The sequence below is a fragment of the Heterocephalus glaber genome, unplaced genomic scaffold, assembly GCF_053883595.1.
Source record: "Heterocephalus glaber isolate CG9 unplaced genomic scaffold, H.glaber_assembly_v1.0 deba00000942, whole genome shotgun sequence".
Lineage (NCBI taxonomy): Eukaryota > Metazoa > Chordata > Mammalia > Rodentia > Bathyergidae > Heterocephalus > Heterocephalus glaber.
The window spans coordinates 4879704-4907279 of record NW_028258174.1 but is presented as its reverse complement, the minus strand read 5'-3'; the positions used below and the strand labels follow the sequence as shown (position 1 = coordinate 4907279).

At 36.9% G+C, this 27576-nt stretch overlaps 1 protein-coding gene across 21 annotated transcripts in view; it reads left to right on the top strand.

Annotated features, from left to right (window-relative positions):
• Positions 1-27576, top strand: part of Cdk19 (cyclin dependent kinase 19) — a 183978-nt gene that overhangs the window by 150596 nt on the left and 5806 nt on the right. For 15 of the 21 annotated variants that reach the window (XM_087208734.1, XM_004873987.4, XM_087208730.1 and 12 more), the window contains 8 exons: positions 5830-5887; positions 12036-12167; positions 17777-17920; positions 18081-18150; positions 21495-21567; positions 21874-21971; positions 22764-22842; positions 23434-23697. In XM_087208734.1, coding sequence (XP_087064860.1) covers positions 5830-5887; positions 12036-12167; positions 17777-17920; positions 18081-18150; positions 21495-21567; positions 21874-21971; positions 22764-22842; positions 23434-23697 — 918 coding nt within the window. The remainder of the gene's footprint in view (positions 1-5829; positions 5888-12035; positions 12168-17776; positions 17921-18080; positions 18151-21494; positions 21568-21873; positions 21972-22763; positions 22843-23433; positions 23698-27576) is intronic. The other 6 variants (XM_087208743.1, XM_087208737.1, XM_087208732.1 and 3 more) reach the window with 3 other exon arrangements.

The window sequence follows — 27576 nt, the reverse complement described above, 5'->3', positions numbered from 1 at the left end:
GTTCTCACTGACCCACTTCCTGCTCATCAGTTCTTAATTTTTATCCAATTTAGTAGCTATAAAATGGTATTTTCACTGTGAGCTTACCTTGCATTTCCCTCTTTATCAATTTTGGGTTGAGCATGTTTTCATATGCTTCTGCTTTAACTAAAGTGGATGGACCTGTGTCCATCTTTTATTTGGTTGCCTCTCTCCACTCCCCTCTCCTCTTCTTCTCTCTTCTCCTCTCCCTTCCCTTGTACTAAGGATTAAATTTAGGACCTTCACACTGAACTACATTCTTAGCCCTTTTTAATTTTTTATTTGGGGACAGGATCTTACAAAGTTGCCCAAGGTGGGCTCAAACTTTTGATCCTCCTGCTTCATCTGGATTACAGGTGTGCTCCACTACTTCCAGCTATTTGGTTGTTTTTCATTTTCATTTGTAACAGTTCTTTAATCCAGATGCTAAATCTTTTTGCGAATATGTATTGCAAATACTTCTGTTAGTTTATGCTTCGATTTTACATTTTAAAAATTTTTCAGGACTGGAAGTTCTTATAACAAAGCTAGATTCCTCTATTATGATTAGAGTGTTTTTATTTTTAAGAAAGTTTTCCCTACCTCTGCATCGCAGAAATACTGTTTTTTCCCCTAAGTTTTAAAAGTTCTGCTTCTTATCTAGATCTTTAATCCACTTGAAATTGATATATGTATGGTATGAGATGAGGACTCATCTTATTTATCTTTTCCACATTTGGGTAACATATTGTTCCAACACCATTTTCTGAGTTCTTCCTTTCTCTACTAACTCAAGTTTCTCTTCTCTTAGTATCATATTTCCATCTAGATTGTCTGCTCTGTCTCATTGATCAGTGTTTTCCTGTCCCTCTAGCACAGTGTTATCATAACTCTAAAATAAGTCTTGATACCTTGTTTTGAGCCAGATTCCTATTCTCACCGCTGCACTCCAGTTTACTGTTCTTCATGGTCTTTGTTCTTCCACATGTATTATACAGTCAGCCTTTCAAGCTACACATGAGCACATAGAACTTTCCATAGTCTCACTGTGCTGTTCAGGCTGGCCTTGAACTTGCAGCCATTTTTCTTCCTCACCCCCTGGGTGCTGGGATTATAGGCATTTGCCACTACACCTGGCAGGACTTCTTAATGTCACTTGAAATAAGTTTTCATGGTGTTCTTTATACAAATTGTGTACATCCTTTAATATACTTATTCCTAGACATTGTCTGGGTTTTGCTACAGATGTATTGGCTTTGAAAAATTATATTTCACTTGACATGGTAGCACATGCCTGTAATCCCAGCTACTTGGGGGGCTGAAGCAGGATTACAAATTCCAGAACAACCTGAGCAACTTAGTGAGGTCTAAAATAAAAAAAAAATTTAAAGGTCGAGGCCTTGGATTTAATTCCCAATATTGCAAAGGAAAGGTGGGAAGAAGGAAGAAATTATACTTCCTAACTTTTTTTTGCTGGTATATAGAATTACATTGACTTTTTTAAACATTATTCAGTTAGCGAGACATCATGCTAAATCCTCTAATACCTCTTAGTATTGCTAATATGTTATCCTAAATACTTGAGTTTTTCTGTGTAGACAATTACAGTTATATTATCTGCAAATAACAGTTGTTTTACTTCTACCTTTCTAATGCATGTTTCTTTAATTATTTTTTTTATAGCACTGGATTTACAGTACAAGTTGACTTTAGAAGTAATGATTGTGGGCAACTTTGTAATTATCTTGATTTAAAAGGGAATACTTGCAAGGCATGTTGGCACATGCCTGTTATCCCAACACTTTGGGAGATTGAGATAGGATTGGAAGTTCAAACCCAGCCTGAGCAGTTTAGTGAGTTAGCACCACTTTTTCAAAATAAGAAATGAGAAAGTGATGGGGATATATATAACTCAGTGCATAGGCCCTGGGTTGTATCCCTACAGAAAGGTGAGGGGGAGGAGTGGGCTTCCAATGTTTCCTTTGTAGTTTTTGGTATATTCTCTTTATCAGTTTTTTTCTGGTCTAACTTGCTGAGAATGTTTATTGTGAATGGATATTAAATTTTACCTGCTTTTTCAACAACTACCAAAATTAATATATGATTTTCTTCCTTTGTCTGGTAATATGATGATTGACTAGTATGGATTTTCTCACAGTAGGCCATTTTGGCATTCCTGTTCCTGGATTTGGTTTACTAATATTTTGTTTAGTATTTTTGCATCTGTGCTTAAGAGTGAGGCTGGCTTGAAAATTTTCTTTTTCATGCTTTATTTGGTTTTGCTGTCAACATTAAACTAACCTCCTAGAGTGTGTTTGGGGTATTACCTGTTTCTGTTCTCTGAAAATATTCTGTTTTTGGAAATTTGGAAAACTTGCCTCCAAGATTATCTAGGATTGGTGTTTTCTCAGTAGGAAGAGTTTTAGCTATAGTTTCAATTTATTTAGCACTTCTTAGTTTCTTCAGATTTTCTAATTAATTTTGAATCAGTGTTTAGATTACATTTTCTTGACTTTGTCCAGTTGTATACTTTTTTCATATTAATAGATACAAAGTTCTTCATAGGATTCTTTATCTTTCTGTCCTCCACTGTATCTGTAGTTGTGCTTCTTTTTGTCATGTATAATGTAGTTTTATTTGTACTTTTTTTTAATCTTGCTTAGTTGTCCTAAAAGCTCCATAAAACCTCTCTGGTGCATAAATTTCTTCCCTTGTGTTTATCTTTTTTTTGTTTGTTTGTTATTTTTTGTTTGTTTGTTATCATTATTTCTATTCTTTTTTCTTAACAAATATTTAAGGCTATGAATTTTGTTTTATAAGTATTTCATTTCACAGGTTTTGATAGTACTCATTTTAGTCATGAGTATTTTTAGTTTCTTTATCGTTTCTCCTTTTACCGCTGAGTGCTTTAAAAGTATTTTTTAATTACCAAATAGATGAAGTTTTACATTTTTACTTTGGTAATTGACTTTTAACTTGATAGTATTATAGTCAGAGAACATAATCTGTGTAGTAACAGTTCCTTGAAATTTCTTGAGACCTGTTAGTACAAGATTAACTTTTATAAATAGTCTGTGTATGCCTGAGAAAAATGTATATTCTGTAATTATTAGGTAAAAAGTTGTGTATACGTCCATTTGCTCATCCTTGTTAATTGTATTCTTTGGATAGTCTACATTTTTACTAATCTTGTCTTCCTGACATATCAGTAATTGAGAAAAGTATGCTATCATTGTTCTTTTTCATCCCTGAAGTTATGTATCTAGTTAGGCTTTTTATGTATATAAAGTGTATAACAAGTTAAGGATTATTGTCTTTTTCTGATTGAAACTTGAATCATTATACAGTGACCTTTTGTGGTCCTAATACTTTTATTTTCAAAGCTATTTTATCTCATTTCTATAGTTGATTCTGTTTTCCTTTAACAGTTTGCCTCTAATGTATTTTTTAACTTCTTGGTTTTTTTGTTTTGTTTTGTTTTTTTGTTTTGGTACCAGGGATTGAATTCAGGACCTTGTGCTTGTGCTTGTGAGGCAGGTGGCGGCACCACTGAGCTAAATCCCAAGCCAAGCTTCTAGTTTTTATGGTCCTTGTGTTTAGGTGGCCTCTTGTCAATAGCATATAAATGAATTTTGTTTTTAATCTTCTATGGAAATATCTGCGTTTTTGCTAGAAAATTCATTATTCACCTCAAAGATTTTTCTCCAGTTTGATTTGTTTCTACTGTGGTATGTAGTTTTAGCCCTCTTAAAGGTCTTGGTGTCTGTGGAGGAAGCAGTGTTAGCTTTCTCACCTTTCCCAGTGACCAAGGATTCAGTATTCCTACTGACTTGTGTGATTGGCATTAGCGTTTGGACCCATTTTGTCTTTCCTTAACACTGTAGCCACAAGGATAGATTATTTCAAGCAGGAATGAAGGTTTTTGTTAAATGTCCCTGACCCTTGTGAGATCAGGGATGCTTTGGATAAATTCTTTATGTACAGTAGCATATAGTTATTCTGTAAGGCTAAGGTTCCTTAAGGTACCTTTTCTTTTCCGCGTTGAGGATTGAACCCAGGGCCTCCACACTGAGCTATGTCTCCCAGCCACCTCTTTCTCCCTCCCCTCCCCCCCGCCCCATTGAAGACAGGATCTTGCTGGGTTGCCCAGGCTGGGCTCAAATTTGTGCTCTTCCTGCCTCAACCTCCTAGAGTGCTAGGATTACAAGCGTGTCCCACCATGCCCTGCCCTTGGTGAAATCTTGATCATTCTTTTTTCTTAATCTTTTGACTTCAGCCAGTTACAAAGTCTTGTAAATTTTCTCCTCTAAAATGTTTTTCAGCTCCCTACCTCTCTCTATTTCATTATCATTTCATGCCCAGTCTCATTACCTCCCCTGTCATGTAATCACACTGCCTGTACTATAAGGGTCAGGTTATTTCACCTTGCATTTAAGACTATCTGGAGTCTAGATTCATCCTACTACCCCAACATGATCCATCTTCTTTCTATTCAGACTTCTTACTACGTCCTGAGCATGCCTGTTCATAGCCTTTTTCCCTTCTGCAGTGCCCCTGCCCTTGCAGAGCAGTGCCTCTACTTTGCTACACTGGTTCCTGTTCAGTTTCCAGGATTTGGCTAATAGACGCTCTCCTCACCCTCACTTCATGAACATTTCCCTTAACAATGAAATGTCTAGTTAATTAATCACTTCTTCCAACTATTTCTTAGTGTTTGTTTTTGTTGAGATGTTTTTTAAAATCAGCAAATTGGAACCCTGGAAGCTGAGGCCATGAGTTCGAGGCCAGCCTAGGCTGCATAGTGAGTTCAGGGCCAGCCTGAACTACATAGTAAGACCCTGTCTCAAAAAAATAAAAAATAAATAAATCAGCAAATTGGAAAGTATCTTAAAAGTAATCCAGTTTAATCTCTGGAGACTTGGCCCTTTCTATTATCTCATACATAATGCTAGCTTCTAATATTATGTAAAGCTTGTATATATAATATAGTGAGCATCCAGCAGATAGGAGATTGATTTACTATGCTTTTGTTTTTCCTCACAATCCTAAGTATGATTCCTTGACTCAAGAAGATACTAAAAAATATATTCATTGATTGAATAAATGACTCCTATACATTAAAAACATACAAGTTTTTCTTCAAAGAGTTTATAAAGGAGTCTTATTTGTGTCTTCCTACCACCAAGCCTATCTTCACAGTTTCATTTCCAAATATCTACAGATGAGGGTATCTATTAAAGATGGTAGATACATTGTAGCGTACTCCTTTTCTTTACATAGCTTTGTATTAGTCTTGGTTTTTGTTTTCCTACATCTTGAAGTTATGTTTGAATTTTTTCATTTTTGCATGTACAATAGTTGACATATGAATTATAATGGAGTCTGATGAATATTGAGCATGTTTTCTTTCCTATATTAGTTTAGAAATATTTAGCAAAGACTATTTCATATGATTAAGTAATGGCAATTATGTTGTAGATTAAAATTTTATATAAAAATTTTCAACCACATAAACTTTGTTATGAGCATTAAGTATATAATTTGTACAGATTTAACCATTATTATTAGTTTTTTCTGTGGAGTGAATAGAAATAACTAATTTGTAATTATTTGTATGTTATACATAATTTTGAAAATAAGCTATGTATTCGTGGCAAGGATGATTATATAAACCTCAAGAGTGTTAAATGCTTTATGTAGAGAGAGTGCATAATATCTTTAGTTTTGATGAAAATACAGAAATGAAATTTGCATATTATAAGTTTTTCCACTTTAGAGCATGTCACAAGAGTAAGCATAGTAATTTGAATGCTCTATTTTTATTTCTAGAAACCAGCAAATATCCTAGTAATGGGAGAAGGTCCTGAGAGAGGGAGAGTCAAAATTGGTAGGTAATTATTCCTAAAATAATTTATTAAGAAACTAAAGTGACTGCAGAGGTGGTTGCCCTTGTTAATACTCTTATTTAAGTAGTTAATTTTAAAATTACTTTCTCATAATTTTTTGGAAAAGTTGTTGGAAAAGGAAGGTAGATAGTGTATAAAACCTGTAGCCTTTTCCCCAAAATTAGATTCTGTAGTTGTCTAAGTTGAGGCATCCCTTGGAATTGACAAGCAAGTCCACAAAAACATTCACTACTGTGCCGTAGCCCAAGCCCAGCAACATTGTCCTACATAGTCATCCTAAGTATAGTTACCTAAATCTTATTTTTTATCTTAGCATTACCAGATGTTCTCTCCCTGAACATATCCTTCTGACCCTGACCTGACAGTACATAGGAACCTTTAGAGGTTCCACCCACTTCACTACCCCTGACCTACATGTCCTATACCAGGTACTAACATACCCTTTCCGAATGACTATATATAGCCTCTCTTTATAGCCTCTCTTATTTGCCTGTCTTAGTTTAAGACACTGCAGGAGTCTTTTATCTGTATTGAGATTTGCTTTGCAACTCTGGACATTCCGAAAGAACTCCATTTATATCTGGAGAGAAAACGAGCTAAGTAGTGTTTTATTCTACCTTCTTTTAGTAGAAATTGCATTAATTGAACCAGACATGGTGTTGCACACCTGTAATACTACTACTGAGGAGGTGAAGGCAGGAAAATTGCAAGTTCAAGGCCATCCTGGAGTATACAGTGACAGTCTGTCTCAGAAAACAATCAGAAGGGGCTGGGGATTTAGCTCAGTGGTTTCACCACCTGCTGCACAAGCACAAGGACCAGAGTTCGATCCCCGGTACCAAAAAAAAAAAAAGAAAAAGAGGGAAGGAGAAGGAGAGAGGAAGTTATATTTATTGACTTATCAGTGGTTTATTAGAAGGATTTAAAAATAAAATCATTGGCCTTTCTTCACTATTAAAATACACTATGATAGAGATGATTTGCTGACTTGATCTAGTATAAATTCATGCTTTCCTAATTCAACCGAGCATGTCCTATTGCTTGGGTTTTTACTTCTTCATTTACTTCCTTAGCCCAATTTCTGAAAAAGCTGTACTAAACCAACTTTCCCTTCATTGAATCTCTACTCTGAGTTTGCTAAGATTGAGCCTCATTCAAAAATGTGATATTAAGCCAGGCATGCACATGCCTGTGATCCCAGCACTCAGGAGATTGAGTGAGGCAAGAGGATCGCTATGAGTTTGAAGCCAGCCTGAGCTACATAGCAAGACGCTGTCTCAAAAAACCAAAAACCAAAATGATGATGTTAATTAAGTACCTGGTAGCTGGTTTCCTTCTCTTCTCTTCCCCTCCTTTCTCTGCCACCCCTTACTTGTTCCTATTTTATTTTATACTCAAAATTCTTTTTCTTACAGATACTTATTGAGTAGATACTTTATGCCAAGCACAAGTGAAAAAGAGGAATATCCCCCCTCTTTAAGACACAGTAAAATGTAAACAGTGCAGTAGATGGTTTCATACCTCTTTATTTTACATAATCACCCTTTAAAGGTAGATATCATAGATATGGAAAGCTGGATTTAGAGAGGTTGTAGTTTGCTCAGTTTTTGAAAGCTGGGATTTGGATTCCTAGTCCTAAGAGACCCTACAAATAAGGGCACTTTAGTGATATCAGAGAGGACTGGTGTGGCTTCACAAACCTTCACTCTGTCAACACAGCTCTGCCTTTGAAAGAGCTTCAGAGAGCAACTTTTCCCTTCCTAAGTCCTACCTACTGGTACCCTTATTAGCTTCGAAATGTCTTCCTGCCCTAATTTCCCCCCACTACGATATTTCCATTTTTCCCTTCTCAGGTTTCTCCTCTTTGTTTTATTTATTTTTATTTTTACTTTTTGGTACTGGGAATCGAACTCAGGACCTTGCGCTTGCGAGGCAGGTGGTGGAACCACTGAGCTAAATCCCCGGCCCTCTCCTCTTTCTTTTAAATATTCATATTTCTCTTCCCAATTTAAAATAAATCTTATATCCATCTTGTTTTCTTCGACATTTGTTTTCTTCCTTTTGTTCTATACTTCTGAAATACTCTTGATGTTCACCCTGTGATTCCACTTACCCTGATTTATTAAAATCCAGTGTCTAATTCCATCTCTGTATCAACACCACTCTCTAAAAGAACAAGTATGATCTCTGTCTTATCAAATCTAGTAGACTGTCTTCTCCCGTGGTCCTGTATGACATCATATAATTCTGGTTTTCTACCTACAACTTTTGCTGTCACTTCTGCATTTTATTTATTATTTCCTCTTACTCCTATTCACCTATTGTTTCAAAACACTCTACACACTAGCTTGGGACATAGCTTCCCTTTACAGTTATTACTTCATTAGGCAGTTGATAAATTGTGGCTTCAAAATTTTGAATTCTTTGAAAATGATTCTAAGATCTGGATCTTCTAGTCTCTCACTTTAGCTGAATTCTTTGCGTCCTCCTGGCAACCTATTCTCCTTGGTCCCAAACCAAATTCATCATCATCTTATATTTCTTATTTGTACCACTCAGTACATTCATATCAGTCACCCCAATCTAAAGCCTTCTAGTCTTTAGTACTCCTCAATATAAAATTCTATGCCCTGGTCAGGCCAGTTACCTTATTGTTAAGAGTTTTAGGATTGTAATTCCACCCAAGATTAGGGACACACCCAGGGTTTAAAATGAGTAATAATTAATAATAAATTAATTATAAAGGTTTATGATCAATCTAGGAGTTGATTAAATGCTGATAAATTTTGTTTTAATGGCACATGTTAAATTACTATTTTTTGCAGTGCTGGGGTGACCCAGGGCTCCACATTTACTAGATGAGAGCTTTACCACTGAGCTACATCCATAGCCCCAGAATTACTGATTTTTAAAAAATGATGTGGGGGACAGGCATGGTGGTGCATTAGTGTAATCCCAGCACTTGAGTGGTTGAGGCTGGGGGATCTGGCCAGCCTGAACAATATAGCGAGATGCTGTCTTTAAAAACGAAACAAAACAAAAACCCCACAAATAAAAGAAAAATGATGTGGCAGCAGAGGAGATAGCTCAGTGGTAGAATGCTTGCCTAGTATGTTTAAAGCCCTGGATTTATTTGATCCCCAGCACCGCACAATTAGTAAATAAAAGTCAGTAATGCTGATGCCTATGCTTAATGCTTTAATATAGTTCTACTTTGGCTCAGAAGAATTACATAATTAAATGGAAAACACACAGTACCCTTTTCTGTATCTGAGCCTTTCCCTCCTCAGCAAACCAAAGACTTTCCAGGCCTTACCTAAAATGCTTACTCCCTTTTTTACCATTTATAAATAGTAACCCCTCAGGATCCAGCTCAAGGTCCACTTTCTTTTCTTTTCTTTTCTTTTTAATGAATGAATTACATCTCAGTGAAGCTGTTTTTATTTTCTTTTTAAAATAAATTTTATTTTATCCTATTCCCACCCTTAAGCTCCCTCCCCTCCCCATGTACAAAAGCTTTGTTTCTGTTTAGTTTAGTCTACTTCCGCAAGTGTTGCAGCCGGGCATGGTGGCACATGCCTGTGATCCCAGCACTTGGGAGCCTGAGGGAGGAGGATCTCAGTGAGTTCGAGGCCAGCCTGGGCTACATGGTGAGTTCAAGGCCAGCCTCAACTACAAAGGGAGACCCTTCCTCAACAAAAACAAAAACAAAATCATTCTAGATAACACCTTGGAAAAGACATAACCCCCGCCCCCCCAGGAATTTAGCATTTAGTAGAAAACAGTAGCAGATCCCTTATTCTCACAGTACTTATCTCTGTGTTATGTTGGATTTATTCCATGTATTTTGTTAAGTTCCTTGGGTGGTAGACCTTGTGTGTTACTGCTTTTGTTTTGTTTCATACTGTCTAATTAACACCCACACCAGAATTCTGCCACCCCTGTTTAACTGAATAATTCCAGCTATATCTAATTTTAAAGTTCATACGATGGACATGAATTGTTTTTAAGAGTATTGTTTTCTTCTGGCCTTAATTTCATCTGGCAATGAATAGATGAGACTTAAAAGAAAGAAGGTAGAGAATAAGAGGAGAGATTACTGAATTTAGCCTTTTTAAAATGCTTTTTGTTGGGCTGGAGATTATTTGATCCCTGGTACCAAAAACAAACAAACAAAATGCTTTTTGCTTTTAATCCCAGCACTCAGGAGGCTGAGGCAGGAGGATGTTAAGTTCAGGCCCAGTGGGCTACATAGCAAGTGCAAGGCCAGACTAGACTATATACTACTGAGAAAAGCAAAATGGTGGAGGGAGTAAAAAGAATTGACATTGTTATGCACATGTGCTGACTCTCCCTGATAAATGTAATCATTAAGTAGTAATAAAAATAAATAAAATTGCTTCCCAGTATGCTTGACAGAGGGAAAAAAAATCCCCCCATGGATGAAACAGCATTCCATCATACTTTGCCATCAACAATAATCAGCATCTGATTATTTAACCAGATTTATCGTAATATATGTAATTTATTGTATTATAATATATAATTATTATAATTATAATTTATGTATAAAGTAATATATATAATTACTTTCATATATTTGATAGCATAGTTTGACATCAACAATAATAAGTACCTATTAAATATACACGACAGTGCTTTGAATATTGTGTAATATTTTAGAATAGCAGCTATAATATTGGTAAAATGATTGAATGTTTTTGTTTGCTTTAGGGAACTTTAATTTAAATAGGCACAGACCTCCTTGGATAGCTTTGTTTTTTAAGACCTAGATACTTCAAAGCATTCTCAGAAAGTCTTCTTAAATTATTTAAACTCTTAAAAAAATAAATCTCAATAAATTAAAATTGTAATGCATTTTATATCATATTGCATTAGTTTTTGATTAGATGATGCTCTAGTTGAAGGTCTTAAATTGTATACCTTTTATTGTACTTTGGGGCCTCATATATTCAGAATGTACTGTATATGTTATATATTTCAAACTATAGAGGTTTGTTATTTTTGTAACTTTGCCTTTGTGGCTTGCATTTATCATATGTATAATTTATTGGATGTCAGATCAGTTGTTAAGAGGTTAAGGCTGAAGTCCTAAGTAATAGCGTGGTTCTTGTTTGAGTACTGACATCGTGACTTACTGTCCCTGTGAGCAGGGGCAGGCCATTTAACTGCTTTAGACCTTAGGTACTTCATCTAGTAAATGGGGAACAAAATGCTTACTTAACTTGTGTTTTTGAAAAGATGAAATGAAATGATTTATGATATATATGAAAGGCATTTTGTACACTGTGGAGTGCTTTACAGTTTATTAAATCTCAAAAAATTGGTTTGGAAGCCTTATTATAGTTTAAACATTTTTCTTACTAGTTTTATACACCCCCATGTTTAAATCAATTACTTTTGGTTTAGATCTTTATTAAGTTCTGAATTAAACAACTTCTTTATGTGTCCTATGCATGTTCTTGGAAATATGTGTGATGTGCTAGTTACCTTTCAGTAATAACCCTCTTGGGGGAGAGTTCCAATTTGTGGCATTTGTTGTTTACCATGATGTAAATACACTCACCATAGCCAATTCCAGGTTACCAGTGTGCGGTCAGCACACTGATTCTGAGGCAGAATCAGTGAGGTGTGTGAATCAGCTCTGGTGAGTTTGTAGGACCTGGCACCAGCTCATGGCCACGCTGAGATGTGGTTAGTTCATAGGTGTACATGATATACAGAAGTCATATTAATTATAGAAGGTTTTAAAAACTAATTTTAGATGTTAAAACATGAAAATACTACTATAACTGTCTCTGAAAGGAATCTGAAGTCTGACCCATATTCTAAACCTGACTGAACCTACTATCACTGAATCTTGAGCAAGTCAGTGTACTTTTGAGAACCTCAGTTTCCTCCTCAGTAAAACAGGTACAATAGTAGGATCTACCTTAGGAGGCGCTGATGAGATAAATGAAGTAATGCCTACACAATGCTTGGTATAGCTGATTTTTTTTCCCCAAAGGAAAAGTATTGCTTTTAAAAGGTTAGTGACTATTTTTATCTCCTTTGGATGATTCTAATTGTATGTCAAACTGAGTTTTATATTTATTTTTTGTTTTTTAGCTGACATGGGTTTTGCCAGATTATTCAATTCTCCTCTAAAGCCCCTAGCAGATTTGGATCCAGTAGTTGTAACATTTTGGTATCGGGCTCCAGAACTTTTGCTGGGTGCAAGGCATTATACAAAGGCTATTGGTAAGTTAGTCTACAATGATTTACTATCTTAGCATCAAGCTTTTATGAAAACCAACCTGAATAATAAAAATCACTGGGTAAAAACTACTTTATCTCTGTTTGTGGATTTTCTGTTGTCTTTTATGTTTCTAGATTTTATATTCTGGTAGATTTGGATTTTTTATGGTATAGGAGAATGTGATTCTTTTAAAAGAAGAAAGCATTTTCTTTCAGAGGATAAAGGCATCTGATCCTTTTGAGTTGCTATGGAAACAATAACATGCAAATTTTATAACTTATGTAGCTTATTGATCAGAAGAACTAGAGAAAGGTTGAGAATGATTTTCTTCATAAAAAGAAAAACAGAAAATCAGGGGTAGTAAATCCAGTGTTGAAGAGAACTTCTATTTGGGGAAACCAAGTTACCTCCTTTCCTAAGCAAGAAATATGACTCATCTAAGATATCTCTTGCCATGATAGTTATCAAAATGGCAGTTTCTCTGTTAAGGTCGGAAATAGTCTGTGTAGATTAGCTGTGGTCAGCAGCTTACCATTTTACCAAGGAGGGGGAATAGGGTAAGAAAACCTGTTGCAAGCCAGGTATGGTGGTGTGTGCCTGTAATCCCAGCACTTAGGAGGCTGAGGCAGGAAGGTCCCTTAAGTCTAGGAGTTTGAGACTAGCCTGGTCAGAAAAACAAGACACTGGCTCAAAAAAAAAAAAAAAAAAATATATATATATATATATATATATATAAAAAAAATATATATATATATATATAAATATATATATATAGTTATAGTTATAAACACATACTCTAGGCTTTAATATCTGCCTTATGGTAGAGACTTCAAACATTTTGCTGCCTGGTCACTGCAGTGTCCTCAGAGGACCCAGCTGTGGATTTTGAGTCTGCAGAAGAGAGCCCTTGCCAAACCTGGAGGTTTCTTTTTTTTTGGTACCAGGGATTGAACTCGGGACCTTGCACTTTCGAGGCAGGCGGCAGAACCACTGAGCTAAATCTCTGGCCCTAATTTCTTTGAAGGGAGTAAAACAAAGGGTAGGAAGAGAGCAAACAGTCCCTGCTCGAAGGTCTAGTTCTGTAAAATACCTGCATATTCCAAATACATTCCTTTAAACTGTCCTCTTTTGGGAATCTTATATTTATTGGTATTAGGCTAATGTCAGTTTTGACTACCTTTAACTGTTTTCATTGAGTTCTGTTAAAAAGGGCACTAAAATATGTTTTTAAAAATAGGTGAGCACAATCCTTTCTCTGTTAAATAAGCTTGTGAAAAACCTGGTGACATCCACAGGTTTACAAAGGAAGTACTCATATTTGGAAAGATTAGACTGATTCATGGGTAAGAAAGAAATGCAGATTAAAATATGGTCATGTCCTCACTTATGAGGACGTCTTATTTCTGCAAAACTCACTCAGAATGTATTTATATTTTGTCCAAGGATTGAGACTCTAGCAGAGTACTAGAATATTGTAAATATTTCATAAATACTGCTGAATGTTGTTTTTAGGGTAGTTGATTGTTTTTGTTTGTTTGATTTTGTTTTGGTAGTGGTCATACTAACTATTGAACCCAGGGCTTTGACACTAAGCTATATCCCTAGCTGTCTTGCTGCTTGCTTCCTCCCTTCCTTCCTTCCTTCCTTCCTTCCTTCCTTCCTTCCTTCCTTCCTTCCTCTCTTACTCCCTTCCTCCCTTCCTCACCCCCCCTTCTTTCTTTCGACTGGGTCTTGCTAAATTCCACTGGCTGGACTTGAACTTGACAATTTTCCTGCCTCAGCCTCCCAGAGTACTGGGATTTCAGATGTGCAGCACCATACTTGGCTTGAATCCCTTTTTTTTTTTTTAATTATTACTATTAGTGGAAAACCTTCTGAGTGGTCTCAGAACTGTGAGGAAAATCATTATGTGCTGGACAGTAAAGGAATGTGGAGATTGACATTAACCTCTTATCTAGGCAGTCAGAGCCATAGTAAAGCAGCAGTTCTGAGGCCGCCAAGGCAACACTGTCAGCAGAGGATAGTGGCAGCTGTCTGAGGAGGTTGAAGAAAGAACTACAGAAAGCAAATGTAAAGGATGGAGTAGCCCCAGAATGAGGAGCTAAAATTAGAGCTTGAATCTCTTCTACATTCCAAGTGACTTTTACTATAGGGCTATATTTTGGAAACTTTTAGAATTAAATTTTGCCTTTTCTGTTATTTTGGCCTCTTCTTTCCAACTATTGGGAACAGTCTGATCCCTTAGACAATCTCAGACGACACCAGAGAGTAGGAAAAGAGTGAAAATAAGCCAAGGAAAGGGGACATGTTAGTTGGAAATAACAGGTTGATGCCTTACATACAACAGGCCGAATGGTGGACAATCATGAGGCATGGGGTAGAGAATAGAATACACAGTATCAGTAGAAATCCACATCCCTCCTCATCTACCACCCTCCAGTCTGTATCTAGCAAGGAGATCTCCCTTAAGAAAAGGCACATTCACCCAAAACCTGTTAAACTATGATTCTCCACCAAAGTCAGTCTCATTCTCAGATTCTTACACAGCAACTCCATGGTAAGACCCACTTTTAACATGAACTGTTAGGTAGTAGTGTAGTGTATGATCCACATTTTGAGAAGCACAGTTTTATAACTATTTCCTGACTAACTTCTCTACGGATGAGATTGAAATAGGTGTAGATTTGGAATTAGAATTGAGTAGGTATATTTCCCATTTCCTTAGAGTAAGTAAGAACTGAAATTAAATTTTATCCAGCTTGCAATTTACTTGCTCAGTAAATGAGGCTTACCACTTAAAGATAAAAACATAATCACTAATTTCTAATTTTAGTTAAGTCCCAATTACCCAATCTCAATAGAACCTAGGAGAAAAGTCAGAGAAAAAGAATAATCCCCATGTCAGTTATCTTTGGGCTTGAAATATAGTCATAGCAGACATATATGAGTACACACATATTCAGTCATTCTGTTCTTCATAACTGATCCATGTCAGAAGTTAGTTATTTCTGTTCAGCACACAGGAAAAAGAATTTGATGGCTTGATATCACTGCAGTGACATTTAATGGGAGGGAGTAGTAGCAGTGATGAGAGCTCTAGTAGTATGGGTGGATGGGTGGGTGGATGTGATGTGGGTCAGAACAAATCGTTGACTGAGGAAAGAGATCTCAAGAGAAGTTGGTATAAATGTTTCAAGACCTAGATGATCATTTAAAACTGAAAGCTAATATAAGGCAGGAAACAGAATATAACACTATTTGCTACTCTGGAGGGTTCCTTATCTTAGCAATTTGCATGGAAATCTAGATCCTGGCTCCTTTGAATAGAGCACAGACCAGGAATTGGCCTCACGAGCAACATACAGTAATAGTCCCAGGTGACTATATAGTAAAAGAAGCAAGGAGGCAGAGACATAGGACCATCAGGGGCAAAGGTGACAGCCAACACGATGTGGGTGTGAGAAAAGGAAAAGTAAACACTGTACCCGTATCACTGCTCTACTCTGCAGTGATAGATGTTGATGATGATGATGAGCTTGGCTGTGTCAGTAAGGAAGATTATGTTTTAGAGCCTTTTGTGATGATAGGTAATAGTATGATAAAAAATGGATATGAAGGAATGTGTTCTCACTATTCGGAAGCTAACTTATGTGGAAGGAAACCATTTCTGAATGGGGTCAGATAAATGAAGCATTAGTATATGGGTTTTTCCCCTAATTTGGCAGTTTATTTTACAGAGTACTACATTGATAATTACCCTATCTAATGATACACTTAAGCTCTTCCAATTTAGTTTATCTATAGAATATGAGTATCATATATGATAGGCACTGAATGCTATACTTTTCTGTACAATACCATATTCCTAGCAGTAGTATTTTCTTCTTTTTAGAAACACTTACTGAGTGGCATTTTTTTGTGGGTTTTTTTTTTGGTACCGGGGATCGAACTTGGGTCCTTGCACTTGCATAGCAGGCGTTAGAAACCACTGAGCTAAAATCCCCGGCCCTGAGTGGCATTTTTTTAAATGGGCAAATGTGAATATACATCTCACAAAAGTTAGTTCACTTACACATTTGGCAAAGCATTGTGAATACATTAAAATTTCAGAATATAAGTTGTAGTATTTAAGTATATAAAACCCAATAGAATAATCTATAATGAGTGACTTAAGTAGTAAATAAAACTTTTTTTTTTGACGTGTTGGAGATCAAATCCAGGGCCTTGAGCATGCTAAGCAAGCACCCTACCACTGAGCTACATCCTCAGCCCCTAATAAAAATTTTTTTCCCCCAAGTAAAATTTTGAAAGATACCTCACTTTGTCCTGCGGGATGGAAGCCAGGTAGTACATTATCTAAGTGTATATATTTTGATTAGATCTGTGTACCAGTGTTATTCTATGCCTATATATACTTGTATTATCTATCAGCTTTTAGACCTTACAGTTAAAAAAACTGAGGCTGGTAGTCTTTCAGATGAAAGGTTTTCCAAATCCTTTTACTGTCTTTCTAGACTCAAACCCTGACTAGTCTCAAAACTTACACATTATTCTTATCATTGTGCATTTAATTATTTTAAAGGAATTATATCACCATGTCTGATGATGGTATTACTTCATACTGTTAGATCTGAGTATTATGCCTTTTACTACATTATTAGTCAAATGCTTCAGTGATTAAATTATTAATACTGATTAGAAAGGTTTTTTTGCTAAATCTAAGGAAGTCATTTTTTGGATGATAGATCTTGGGAGGTAGGAAGAAAATGTTCAAATGGGAAGGGGGAACAAGGGAGGGGCAGTGAAGAGAAGGAAGGGAATAGGGGAATGGAAGGAAAACAATAGAAACAATGTTGTGTAGAGGGAGAGGGGAAGGATTGAAGGGAAGGGAAAAGAATGGGGGAAAAAAGATTTAAGATATATACAGATATAAATTTCCCTATGATGAGTGTGATCATTATGTATGTCAAAACTGTACCAATAAAATTAATTTTTTTGTGGTTATGCTGCCTGCCTTGCAAGTGCAATGACCCAAGTTTGATCCCCGGTACCAAAAAAAAAATTTAATTTTTATTTTAAAAAAGAGGGTAGGGCTGGGAATTTAGCTCAGTGGTTCCGGCGTCTGCCTCACAAGCATAAGGTCATGAGTTTGATCCCTGGTACAAAAAATAAGTAAAATAAAAAATATAAAAGATGCGGGGGGGGAGTCATTTTTGAACTGGGTGAGTAGTACAGGCCTGTAATCTTACCACTTGAATGGCTGAGGCAGGAGAGACCAGAGTTCAAGGCCAGCCTGAACTAGATAGACTCAAAAAACAACCAAAAAAAAAGAAAAAAAAATAATGCATTGCTTGTCATGCTGCTTTTTCCTAAGTTTATCTACATGAGGAAATTTACATATAAATGTTTTTATTTGGCTTCCAATCTGTTAACATGATGATATAGTTATTTCATGTCACATATAGAGTATATGTTTTCTTAATAGATTTATTATATTTTGTATATTGTTTTATTGAAAAGTGTTCTTTTATTTATATTGAAATTATACAAGGAATTTTAACTAAGGAAATGTAATACATTTGTACAAAAACTTGATTTTTCTGCTTCATAGATATATGGGCAATCGGTTGCATATTTGCTGAATTGTTGACTTCAGAACCTATTTTTCACTGTCGTCAGGAAGATATAAAAACAAGCAATCCCTTTCATCACGATCAACTAGATCGGATATTTAGCGTCATGGGGTTTCCTGCAGGTAATTTATTTTCCTTTTCAAAATTATATTTTCAGTTATATTTCAGAACCATTCCTTTTCTAAAATAGTCTATTTGTAAACTAAAACAATTCAATTTTAAATAAGATTTAACATGTTATTTTCTATAACAGTGTTCAATTTGTTTTTCTTTTTTGGTAAGATAAAGACTGGGAAGATATTAGAAAGATGCCAGAATATCCTACACTTCAAAAAGACTTTAGAAGAACAACGTAAGTAATTCTATATTACCCTAGTCCAGGGGTGGCAGACCTGTGGCACATGGGCTGTTTGTATCATTGAAAGCTCTAAAAGGTTTGCCATCACTGTCTTGGTCTATTTGTGCTGCTATTTAAAAAATGCATTAGACTGAGAAATTTATAAACATCAGAAATGTATTTTCTTACAATTCTGGAGGCTGGGAAGTCCCAGATCAAGGAGCCATGAGTTCAGTGTCGGGTGAGGGCTGCTCTCTGCTTCTACAGTGATGCCTTGTTGCTGTGTGAAGCTTCTTTAATGAGACATTACTGGCATTCATGAGGGCAGAACCCTTCTTGACCTGATGACCTCCTGAGGGTACCAACTGCTAACACTGTTGCATTGGGTATTAGGGTTCAACTAATTGTGGAGGGGATACAAATATTCAAGCCATAGCATTAATATAGGTCATAACCTCAATGAGAAAACTTAAACTAAACTTTTAAAAAACGAGTTGTAGATTATTATTTAATTAGAAACTTAGATTTTAGTGTATTAATTATGTTCATGATTTGAATGTTATATTCCAGATGCAGTTAACATATATACTTAATTTAGGCTATCGTATTTAGAAACTTAAGAGTTTTAGGGTCAGCAGATAGTTTAAATGTCAGTTCTGTTTAGTGTGATAAAGATCTCAGTTCAAGGCCACAGTTGTGGACCTATTCTTGTCTGAGTAATGGCTGTTGGCTGAAACACTGGATTGGGAAACCAGGAAGGATGGCAGAAATAACACATGACTCAGGATCTGAGTAAAACAGACTGGTAGAGACATGTATGTTGAGAGAAGAGGAGAGCAAAGGTGATGGAGAGAGGGGAAGAAAGGAAGGAGGGGGGGAGATAAAGAGAGAAAGAGTGGGAGTTATTAACATGTATACCTAGACTGGGCATTGTGGTACACATCTGTAATCCCATTACTCAGGAGACTGAGACAAGTTTGTAATGAGTTTGAGGCCAGCTTGAGACTACATAGTGAATTCAAGGCCAGCCTGAACTGAAAAAGAAAACAAAAACAAAAATCTATAGATATGGTTATAGATGTATCCTAATTCCAGCTACTCTAAAGGCTGAAGTAGGAGAAGGCTGCAAATTCAAGGCCAGCTTGGGCAACTTAGTGAGACTTTGTCTCAAAATATTAAACAAAGGACTGGGGGTGTAGCTCAGGGGTAGAGCACCTGCCTAGCATGAGCAAGGCCCTGAGATAAATCCCTAGTATTGAAAAAGCAAAAAACAAAACCCAACCAAACAAATTTTTAAAAATGAAAATATTTAGCATTGGCAAGGATACAATAAAATGGGCACTTCTATTTTTCTGGTGAGAATGGGTACTTTTCAAACTTGGATGTACCTACAAATCACTGTGGAGACCCTGTTAAAAATGTAGATTCTAGCCAGGCATGATGGTCCACACCTATAATCTCAGCACTCAGGAGGCTGAGGCAGGAGGATCGCTGCAAGTTCGGCTACATTGTGAGTTCAAAGTGAGCCTGAACTACGTAGCAAGACCCTGTCTCAAAAAATAAATAAATAAAAGGTAGATTCTGAGCCAGTAATCACAATATGCACCTGTAGTCCCAGCTATTCAGGAAGCTGAGACAGAAGCATCGCCTATGAGTGTGAGGCTGTCTTGGGCAACAGTAAGACCCCATCTCAAAAAATAAAAAACAGGCCGGGGATTTAGCTCAGTGTTTCTGCTGCCTGCCCCGCAAGTGCAAGGACCCAAGTTCAATCGCTGGTACCAAAAATAAAAAAAATAAATAAAAAACAAGTAGGAGTCTCCAATTCTCATCTTCTATGCAGTATTTTCTCCTTGTCATGTGTATCAGACTTACCTACAAGGACTTGTATTTGATAGCTATTATCAAACAACTTCCATACCAGAAGGAGATATATAACCACTGAAAATAATAAAATAACGAGCATTTGACAAGGGTATCTATGAAACAAGATTAAATGAAAAAACATGACAATTTTTATACATGGTTTCAATTTTTATAAAAAACAAAGCCAGGCTATGGTAGCTTTTCCTCACAATGGCCCACTCTGCTTTCTCTAGGGTGTACTTTTATCTTGCTTTTTCCTCTTTTACTCAGCCAAGGCTTGCTCTGCAGAGTCAGCTTCTTCCCTACTTAACTTTTACTTTCTTTTACTCACTTTACTTACTTTGTTTTTTGTTTTTTGTTTTTGGTACCAGGCATCGAACTCAGGATCTTGTGCTTTCGAGGCAGGCAGTGGAACCACTGAGCTAAATCCCCAGCCCACTTTACTTAACTTTTATTCACTTTTCTCCCCTTCTTCACTTTTACTTCCTCGAATAAACTTGGCAACTACTGTTCTAAATAAATAAATACAAAGCCAAGAACAATCCCTTTGCTTGTATTATATATGTGATTGCATACAAAAAGCCAAAGGGAAATTAATAAAAACTTTACAGTGTTTTTAAAATCACTGAATGGCTTAATTATGAGTGATTTTAATTTTCTTCTTTATACTTTTCTATGTTCTCTAATAATTTTACCATAAACATATTACCTAGTTTTAGAATTTTTCAATTAGAAATATTTCATATAGGAAAGAATATATATGATGAGAATATATACATAGTTATTTAGAATATGAATACCTCTTCACTCATTTTTCAACCAAAGAAATAGAACATTGTTCAGATTACTGAAATAGCCTGTTTTTACCTCTGCCAAAGGAAAGAATGTAGATACTCTGAATTTGTTTTTATTATAGTTTTACTCCACATATATGTATCTCAAAATTATTGTTCAGTTTATTACATCTTTAAACTTTATGTAAGTTATATTATCTGTGTATTTTCTGTTGTAGCTTGCTTTTCCTCCTACTCAACCTTATGTAGTCATTTTTACTATTGTATAACTTTCCATTCTGTGAATATGTAATCACCCATTTTTTCATTTGATGCATATTGAATTTTTTATAGTTCTTTACTGTTACAAAAATGCTGCTAAGAATATTGTTATCCATGTATACTGATATGGATGTGCAAAAACATCTCTTAGATTCAAGTATGTACCTAGATACAGAATTCCTGACTCATAGCATATAGTAATTTTCAACTCTAATGGTTAATTTTTCAAAATTATTTAATAATACAGCCTCTCAAATGTGGTGTGTTATAATTCTTGTTTCCTCACACATTTGCCAATATTTGATAATGTATTTCTTTTTTATCAGAAAAGGCAATGGCTTAAACACATATTTTATAAGAAAACCAGTTTAGGAGCTTTTCATTAAAAAATATAAATTGTGTGAGTGTCCCAGTGATGTGTGGCTGTGCGTGTCCTTGCAGGTACGCCAACAGTAGCCTCATCAAGTACATGGAGAAACACAAGGTCAAGCCTGACAGCAAAGTGTTCCTTTTGGTAGGTGCTCTCTCCCAGACTGAAATGCTATCTCAGCAAACACTCATCTAATCCTGTTTACTGGGGAATTGTCCCCGCTATTCCTCCTTTAGAAATAAAAGAAATTGGTGGATACTGGGGTGAAATTAAGTACTTTTCTTAAGATGTCAGCCTTGACTTCTGGTCTTAATTTTTTAAATGATTTATCAGCAGAAAAAAAGATTTTAAAGGGGCTGCAATGCTGCTGATTTCTGACATTTTAAAAAGTCAAGACACTGACTTGATAGACTTCCCATGTGCTATCAATTTCTTATGTATTTTTTCTAGCTTCAGAAACTCCTTACCATGGATCCAACCAAAAGAATTACCTCAGAGCAGGCTCTGCAGGACCCCTATTTTCAGGAGGATCCCTTGCCGACATTAGAGTATGTATGCACCTTCCTCTTCAGATGGTGGCTGAGAGCAAGGGAAGCACTTGTTACTGAAATACTTTACTTCCGTCATTAAGACTGGTAAAGAGAAAGGGCCAGTGTTTTTAAACAGGCCAAGCTACAGAGAAATGTGAATAAAAATAGATGTTGTAGTCAGCTTTACAGTTGAAAACCAGAGCTGAGAACAGATTGGATTTTATAGATCAGAGATTAGACCAAACCAGTAGGGAATGGTAGAGTTAAATTCTGTCTTCAGAACATGTCCACAGTGCTACAAGACCCCTCTACTCTTTAACCTTTATTTCACTCAATTATATACTTTGTGCTTGTATTTGTGAAAGGTGCATTTTTTTTTTCTTGAGGGGAATTTTTTTTTCTTGTTGAAGCAAATATGGATTCAGTTATTTTTGGTGCTAATGAAGTTAATGTTGAAAAAATTCTGTCATGTATGTCAAATAACGGTAGTCATGATTTGAAATTGAAAGTGGCAATTGGTGTAGAAATTCAGATAATGAATTGTTCTTTTTTTTTTGGTACCGGGGATCGAACTTGGTACCTTGTGGTTGTGAGGCAGACAGCAGAACCACTGAGCTAAATCTGCGGCCCCAGATTGTTCTTTTCTTAATGCTCAGATTTAGTTGTTTTGGGAGGCATCCAGTAAATACCAGCCACGGATGAAGAGTAAGAAATAAGTGAAAAAGAAAAAGTAGAATTTTTAGGTAACAAAGTAATGATGTTATAGATTAGGGGTCATGACTTGTTTGTTTTTAATGATTTTTTTTTTAGTGTGTTTGCTGGCTGCCAGATTCCATATCCTAAACGAGAATTCCTTAATGAAGATGAACCTGAAGAGAAAGCTGACAAGGTATTAACTGCATGGCACACTTGGACTGTCAGAGAATATTGTAGGCAAAAAGATAACAGGAGGGAGGATAATTCCTATATGTTTATCTGCTCTTAGTTATGTATTTATTTTATGTAGAACTTCTTGGTTTGTCTAATAAGCTCTTCTATTCCCTGAGCCCCAGGTCTTGTTCATTTTGTTTATTCATGTTAGTACGGCCATGTCATGTAAGCTGGCTTTTGTAGGCATCTTCTCTGGCTGTATCAGCCCCCTTCCCACACAGCTCTACTCTTCCAAAATTATGATTCAGAAGACTTCTTACAGCTGTTTTAATGAGCACAGAGCAGTTTCCTTCCTGTGTGCCTTCTGGCCTTCAGCGAAATGTTTGGGGCTGATTCAGAGGGATACTCTACAATCCAAGAGAACATCAGAGAGGACATCCTGTTCAGGGCTCAGTATGTTGACCCATTTTCCAGTCATTCAAGTTGCACAGTTACCCATAGGTTGCCCCCCAGCTGGATCAGCTGTTGCAAATGCATATCAAGTAATGAAAGAAATGTCCCATCCATTGGTTTCATACCAGGCTTTCTTTGTTTTTTTTCCCCATGACAGAATCAGCAGCAGCAGCAGCAGAACCAGCATCAGCAGCCCACAGCCCCTCCACCACAGGCCCCTCCTCAGGCCCCCCCACAACAGCAGAGCAGTACCCAGACCAATGGGACCACAGGTGGAGTGGCAGCTGGCGTGGGGGGTCCAGCAGCAGGGCTGCAGCACAACCAGGACTCCAGCCTGAATCAGGTGCCTCCAAATAAGAAGCCACGGCTTGGGCCTTCAGGCGCAAGCTCAGGTGGACCTGTCATGCCCTCTGACTATCAGGTATGCCCTTAAGTTTTCTCCTTCTTAATGTACACGTCTTATAAAATGGGAAGTAGACTTTTTTTTTTGGTACCAGGGATTGAACTCAGGACCTTGCACTTGCGAGGCAGGTGCTGGAACCACTGAGCTAAATCCCCAGCCTGGGAAGTAGACTTTTAATAGAGTCTTTTAGAGTTCAGTAATTATCTTACTGGAGATTGATCCCTGACCTTTGCACAGAGGTATGTCCCCAGCCCTTTTTATTTTTTGAGACAGCATCTCATTGAGTCACAAAATGCCCAGGCAAGTGTTGAACTTGTTTGTTTGCTTGTATTAGACAGGGTTGCTATGTAGTTCAGGGTGGTCTTGAACTCACTATGTATCTTAGGCTGGCCTCGAACTCAGCCATAATCCTCCTGCCCCAGCCTCCTGAGTGCTGGGATTACAGGCATGCATCACCATACCCAGGTTGGGCTATGGTCAAACTTATGATCCTGCTGCCTCATCTTCCCAAGGTGGTGGGATTACAGGTACACACTACCAGACCTGGCTTAGAATTAAGTAGTTCTTTACGCTAACATTTTGATGTACAAATTATACACTTCTGCTTTAGGGCATTATATGAAAATGATAATTTTTATTATATTTCATGTAATTTCAAGTTATTTTGTGCCCTGATTTCTTTATCCTTATAATCTGGGCAGAAAAAAGTAGCAAGGTAGATACCTCCTTTCTTCTTATTTTTCTTTGAAGTGAAACATTTATTGGCCCTTTTTTTTTTTTTTTTTTTTTTTTTTGATGCCAGGAATTGAACTCAGGGGCTTGTGCTTAGTAGGCAGGTGCTGCATCGCTGAGCTACATTCCTGGCCTGGCATGTTTTAGGTTTATATAATGATAACATTCATCGATATCCCCCTTTTTTTTTTTTTTTTGGTACTTGGGATTGAACTCAGGTCCTGCGCTTTCAAGGCAGGTGCCAGAACCACTGAGCTAAATCCCCAGCCGATATCTCCTTTCTTAAAGAAAATGTCATTATTTTACCCATGTAGTTGCCTGTTAACCATGGATCAGAAAAGGACACCTACATAAGCATTGAAAAGGGAAGGGTGTTGCCTGAGGCTGTGGTGGTACACACCTGTCTTACCATTCTGGGAGGCAGAGGCAGGAGGATCACAAGTTCAAGCCCATCTTGGGCAACTTAGTGACTTAGCAAGTCCTTTTCTCAAAATTAATTTTAAAAAAGGCTAGGGATATAGCTCGGAGTGAAAGCCCTGGGTTCAGTCACTAGAATGGCAAAAAACAAACAACACTGAAAGAAATAAAAGAAAAAAAACAAGGAAAGGGAGTGGCAGCTTACTTTGGACAAAATTAATTGTATTCTTAAAACAGATTTGGGCTTACTGGGAGAAAATAATCATTAAGTAATGACATAGATACAGAAAAAGATAAAGACTGAGGCTTTTTACAAATAACTGTTAAGTCCCACGAGCAATTATTTGGAGACTAGACAATATTTTTGTTATTAAGTATAAAGAAAACTACAGTTGTACTCCTAATTTAGTAAATTAAAAGAAATATGTCTAAGGGTTGGTATTTGGAGATAAGTAAAATTACCCATTGTGAGCCAGAAGTGGTGGTGCACACCTGTAATCCCATGGCACTTGGGAGGCTGAGGCAGGAGGGTTGCTGTGAGTTCAAGGCCTGTCTGGGCTACATAGGGAGACTTGGTTTCAAAAGCAAAACAAAAACATACCCGTTGTGTGTTAACCTGAAAGAATCTTGCCCTCCCCCCAGTTTTTTTTTTTCTGACAAGCTAAGAAAAGACCTAGGAAGAAGGGAAAGCTTAAGTAACATTAAATAAAAAGAAAAAAGATTTAGAACATATCCTGCAGGGAATTGGAAGAAGAGAAGCATTTAGGTTAGAGCTAATAGAAAACAAAATCTCGGGCTGGGGATTTAGCTCAGTGGTTCTGGCGCCTGCCTCGCAAGCGTAAGGTCCCAAGTTTGATCCCCGGTACCAAAAAAAAAAAAAGAAAACAAAATCTCTAGCAAGGGAATCATAAACTTACTGATAAGAAACTGGAATAAAGAGAAACATTAGCAAGAAAGACAATAAATAGCAGCCTAAGCTTGCTTTACATTTTGAATATCTCAACAAACAAATGTGTTTTCACACAATTACTTCTCTGAGAAGCTCTCATCATAAATCCCCTGTCCTCAGAAGAGTATGTCACACTTCTGTTTGGTTCCAATTAAGGTAGTCCAAGTATCTGTTTGATTTACTAAAAACTTGCTATGTGGGTAGCAGATATGAACATATTTGAATTTTGTTATGAACTTTGTTACAAATTAGTTTGCCCCAAAACTTTAGTTTATCCCTATGATATGATGTTTGCTGTAGATTGTTTCATCTCTGTGATTCAAACTGTATTATACCAACCCTTGTTATGAAAAAAAATTGTTAAAGGTTGGAAGGCAGCTGGGCATTGTGGCACACACATCCATTCTCAGCTCCTTGGGAGGCTGAGACAGGAGGATTAAAAGTTTGATCCCAGCCTGGGCAACTTAGAGACTTGTCAAGACCCTGCCTCAAAATAAAAAATAAAGAGAGGGCTAAGGATGTAGTTCCATGTATTAAAGCCCTGGATTTTGTCCCCAGGACTGGGGGAAAAAGATTTTTCTCATGGTGGCCCACACCTATGACACCAGCTCCTCAGGAGGCTAAGGGAGGAGGACAGCAAGTTCCAGGCCAGCCTGGACGATTTAATGAGACCCCGTCTCAAAAAGGTTCTGGGTGTATAGCTCAGTTGTAGAGCACTCTTGGTTTTGATCCCCCCAGTACCACAGAAAAATTAAATGAGATGAGCAGAATTTACAAAGGGCGCAGTCACAATAGTTATAGAGATGACTGTTTCAAGGTCTTGTGGTGGTGGGGAGAGATTGGACTCAACTCCAGTTCCACCATGACATGCAGAGATGTGACACCAAGCAGCATTGGTGGTCAGTGAAAGGAAAATTAGTAAGAGGAGACATCACGGCTAACGGGTTCTGAACTTAAGGATTATTGCTGAAGGTAGGCCAGGCAGACAAAATACCAAGGATGAGGGTTTTTGCTAACAATTTGGCAGGATTCTTGCTGTAATGAGAATCAGCAAAGACAAAGAAGGAAAGCTTGAGGTAATTCACCTGCCTCAACCTCCTGAGTGCTGGGATTATAGGCATGCGTTCCATTAGTTTTATCTTATTCTTCCCTTTTCCTTACATTTTCTGATTCTAGGGCTCTCAAGAATAAAACATCTTTGTATTAATATTTCAGTTTCAACATAAACACATTTCAAAATAAAATAGCCAGTTTTCATAATGTCTAAGAAAGGCTAATGTGATATTTTATGTTCTTATATTTGATTCTCCTTGAGTTACTTCAATCTCACTTTATTCATGGTCAGACTTTTCTGTTGAGAACCTTCTGCCTTTTTCTTCAGTCAGTTCCATTAGCAGGATTCAAGGCTTTGGGGCTGATTGTCAGTGTAAGCTAGTATGATTAGTACTTTGAAAAGGGGGACCTTGACTTTTTTCTAAGAAGGAAATCTTGACATTAAAAAAGATATGTGGCCAGCTGTGGTGGCTGAGGCAGAAGGATTATTGTGAGATTGAGGCCAGCTGGGGCTGCAGAGTGGTTTCAAGGCTAGCCTGAACTACATAGCAAATAAGCAAAAAAGATATGTGGAACTAGGTGTAGTGGTGTGTTCTTATGTAAGCCCAGCACTCAGGAGGCTGAGGCAGGAGGATTGCAAGTTCAAAGTCTAGATTATAAGTGAGACCTTGTTTTTTGTCACCCAAGACAAAACAAAAAGATATGTTACAGCACATTATATTTTTACATTTTTACGTTGTGTTTTG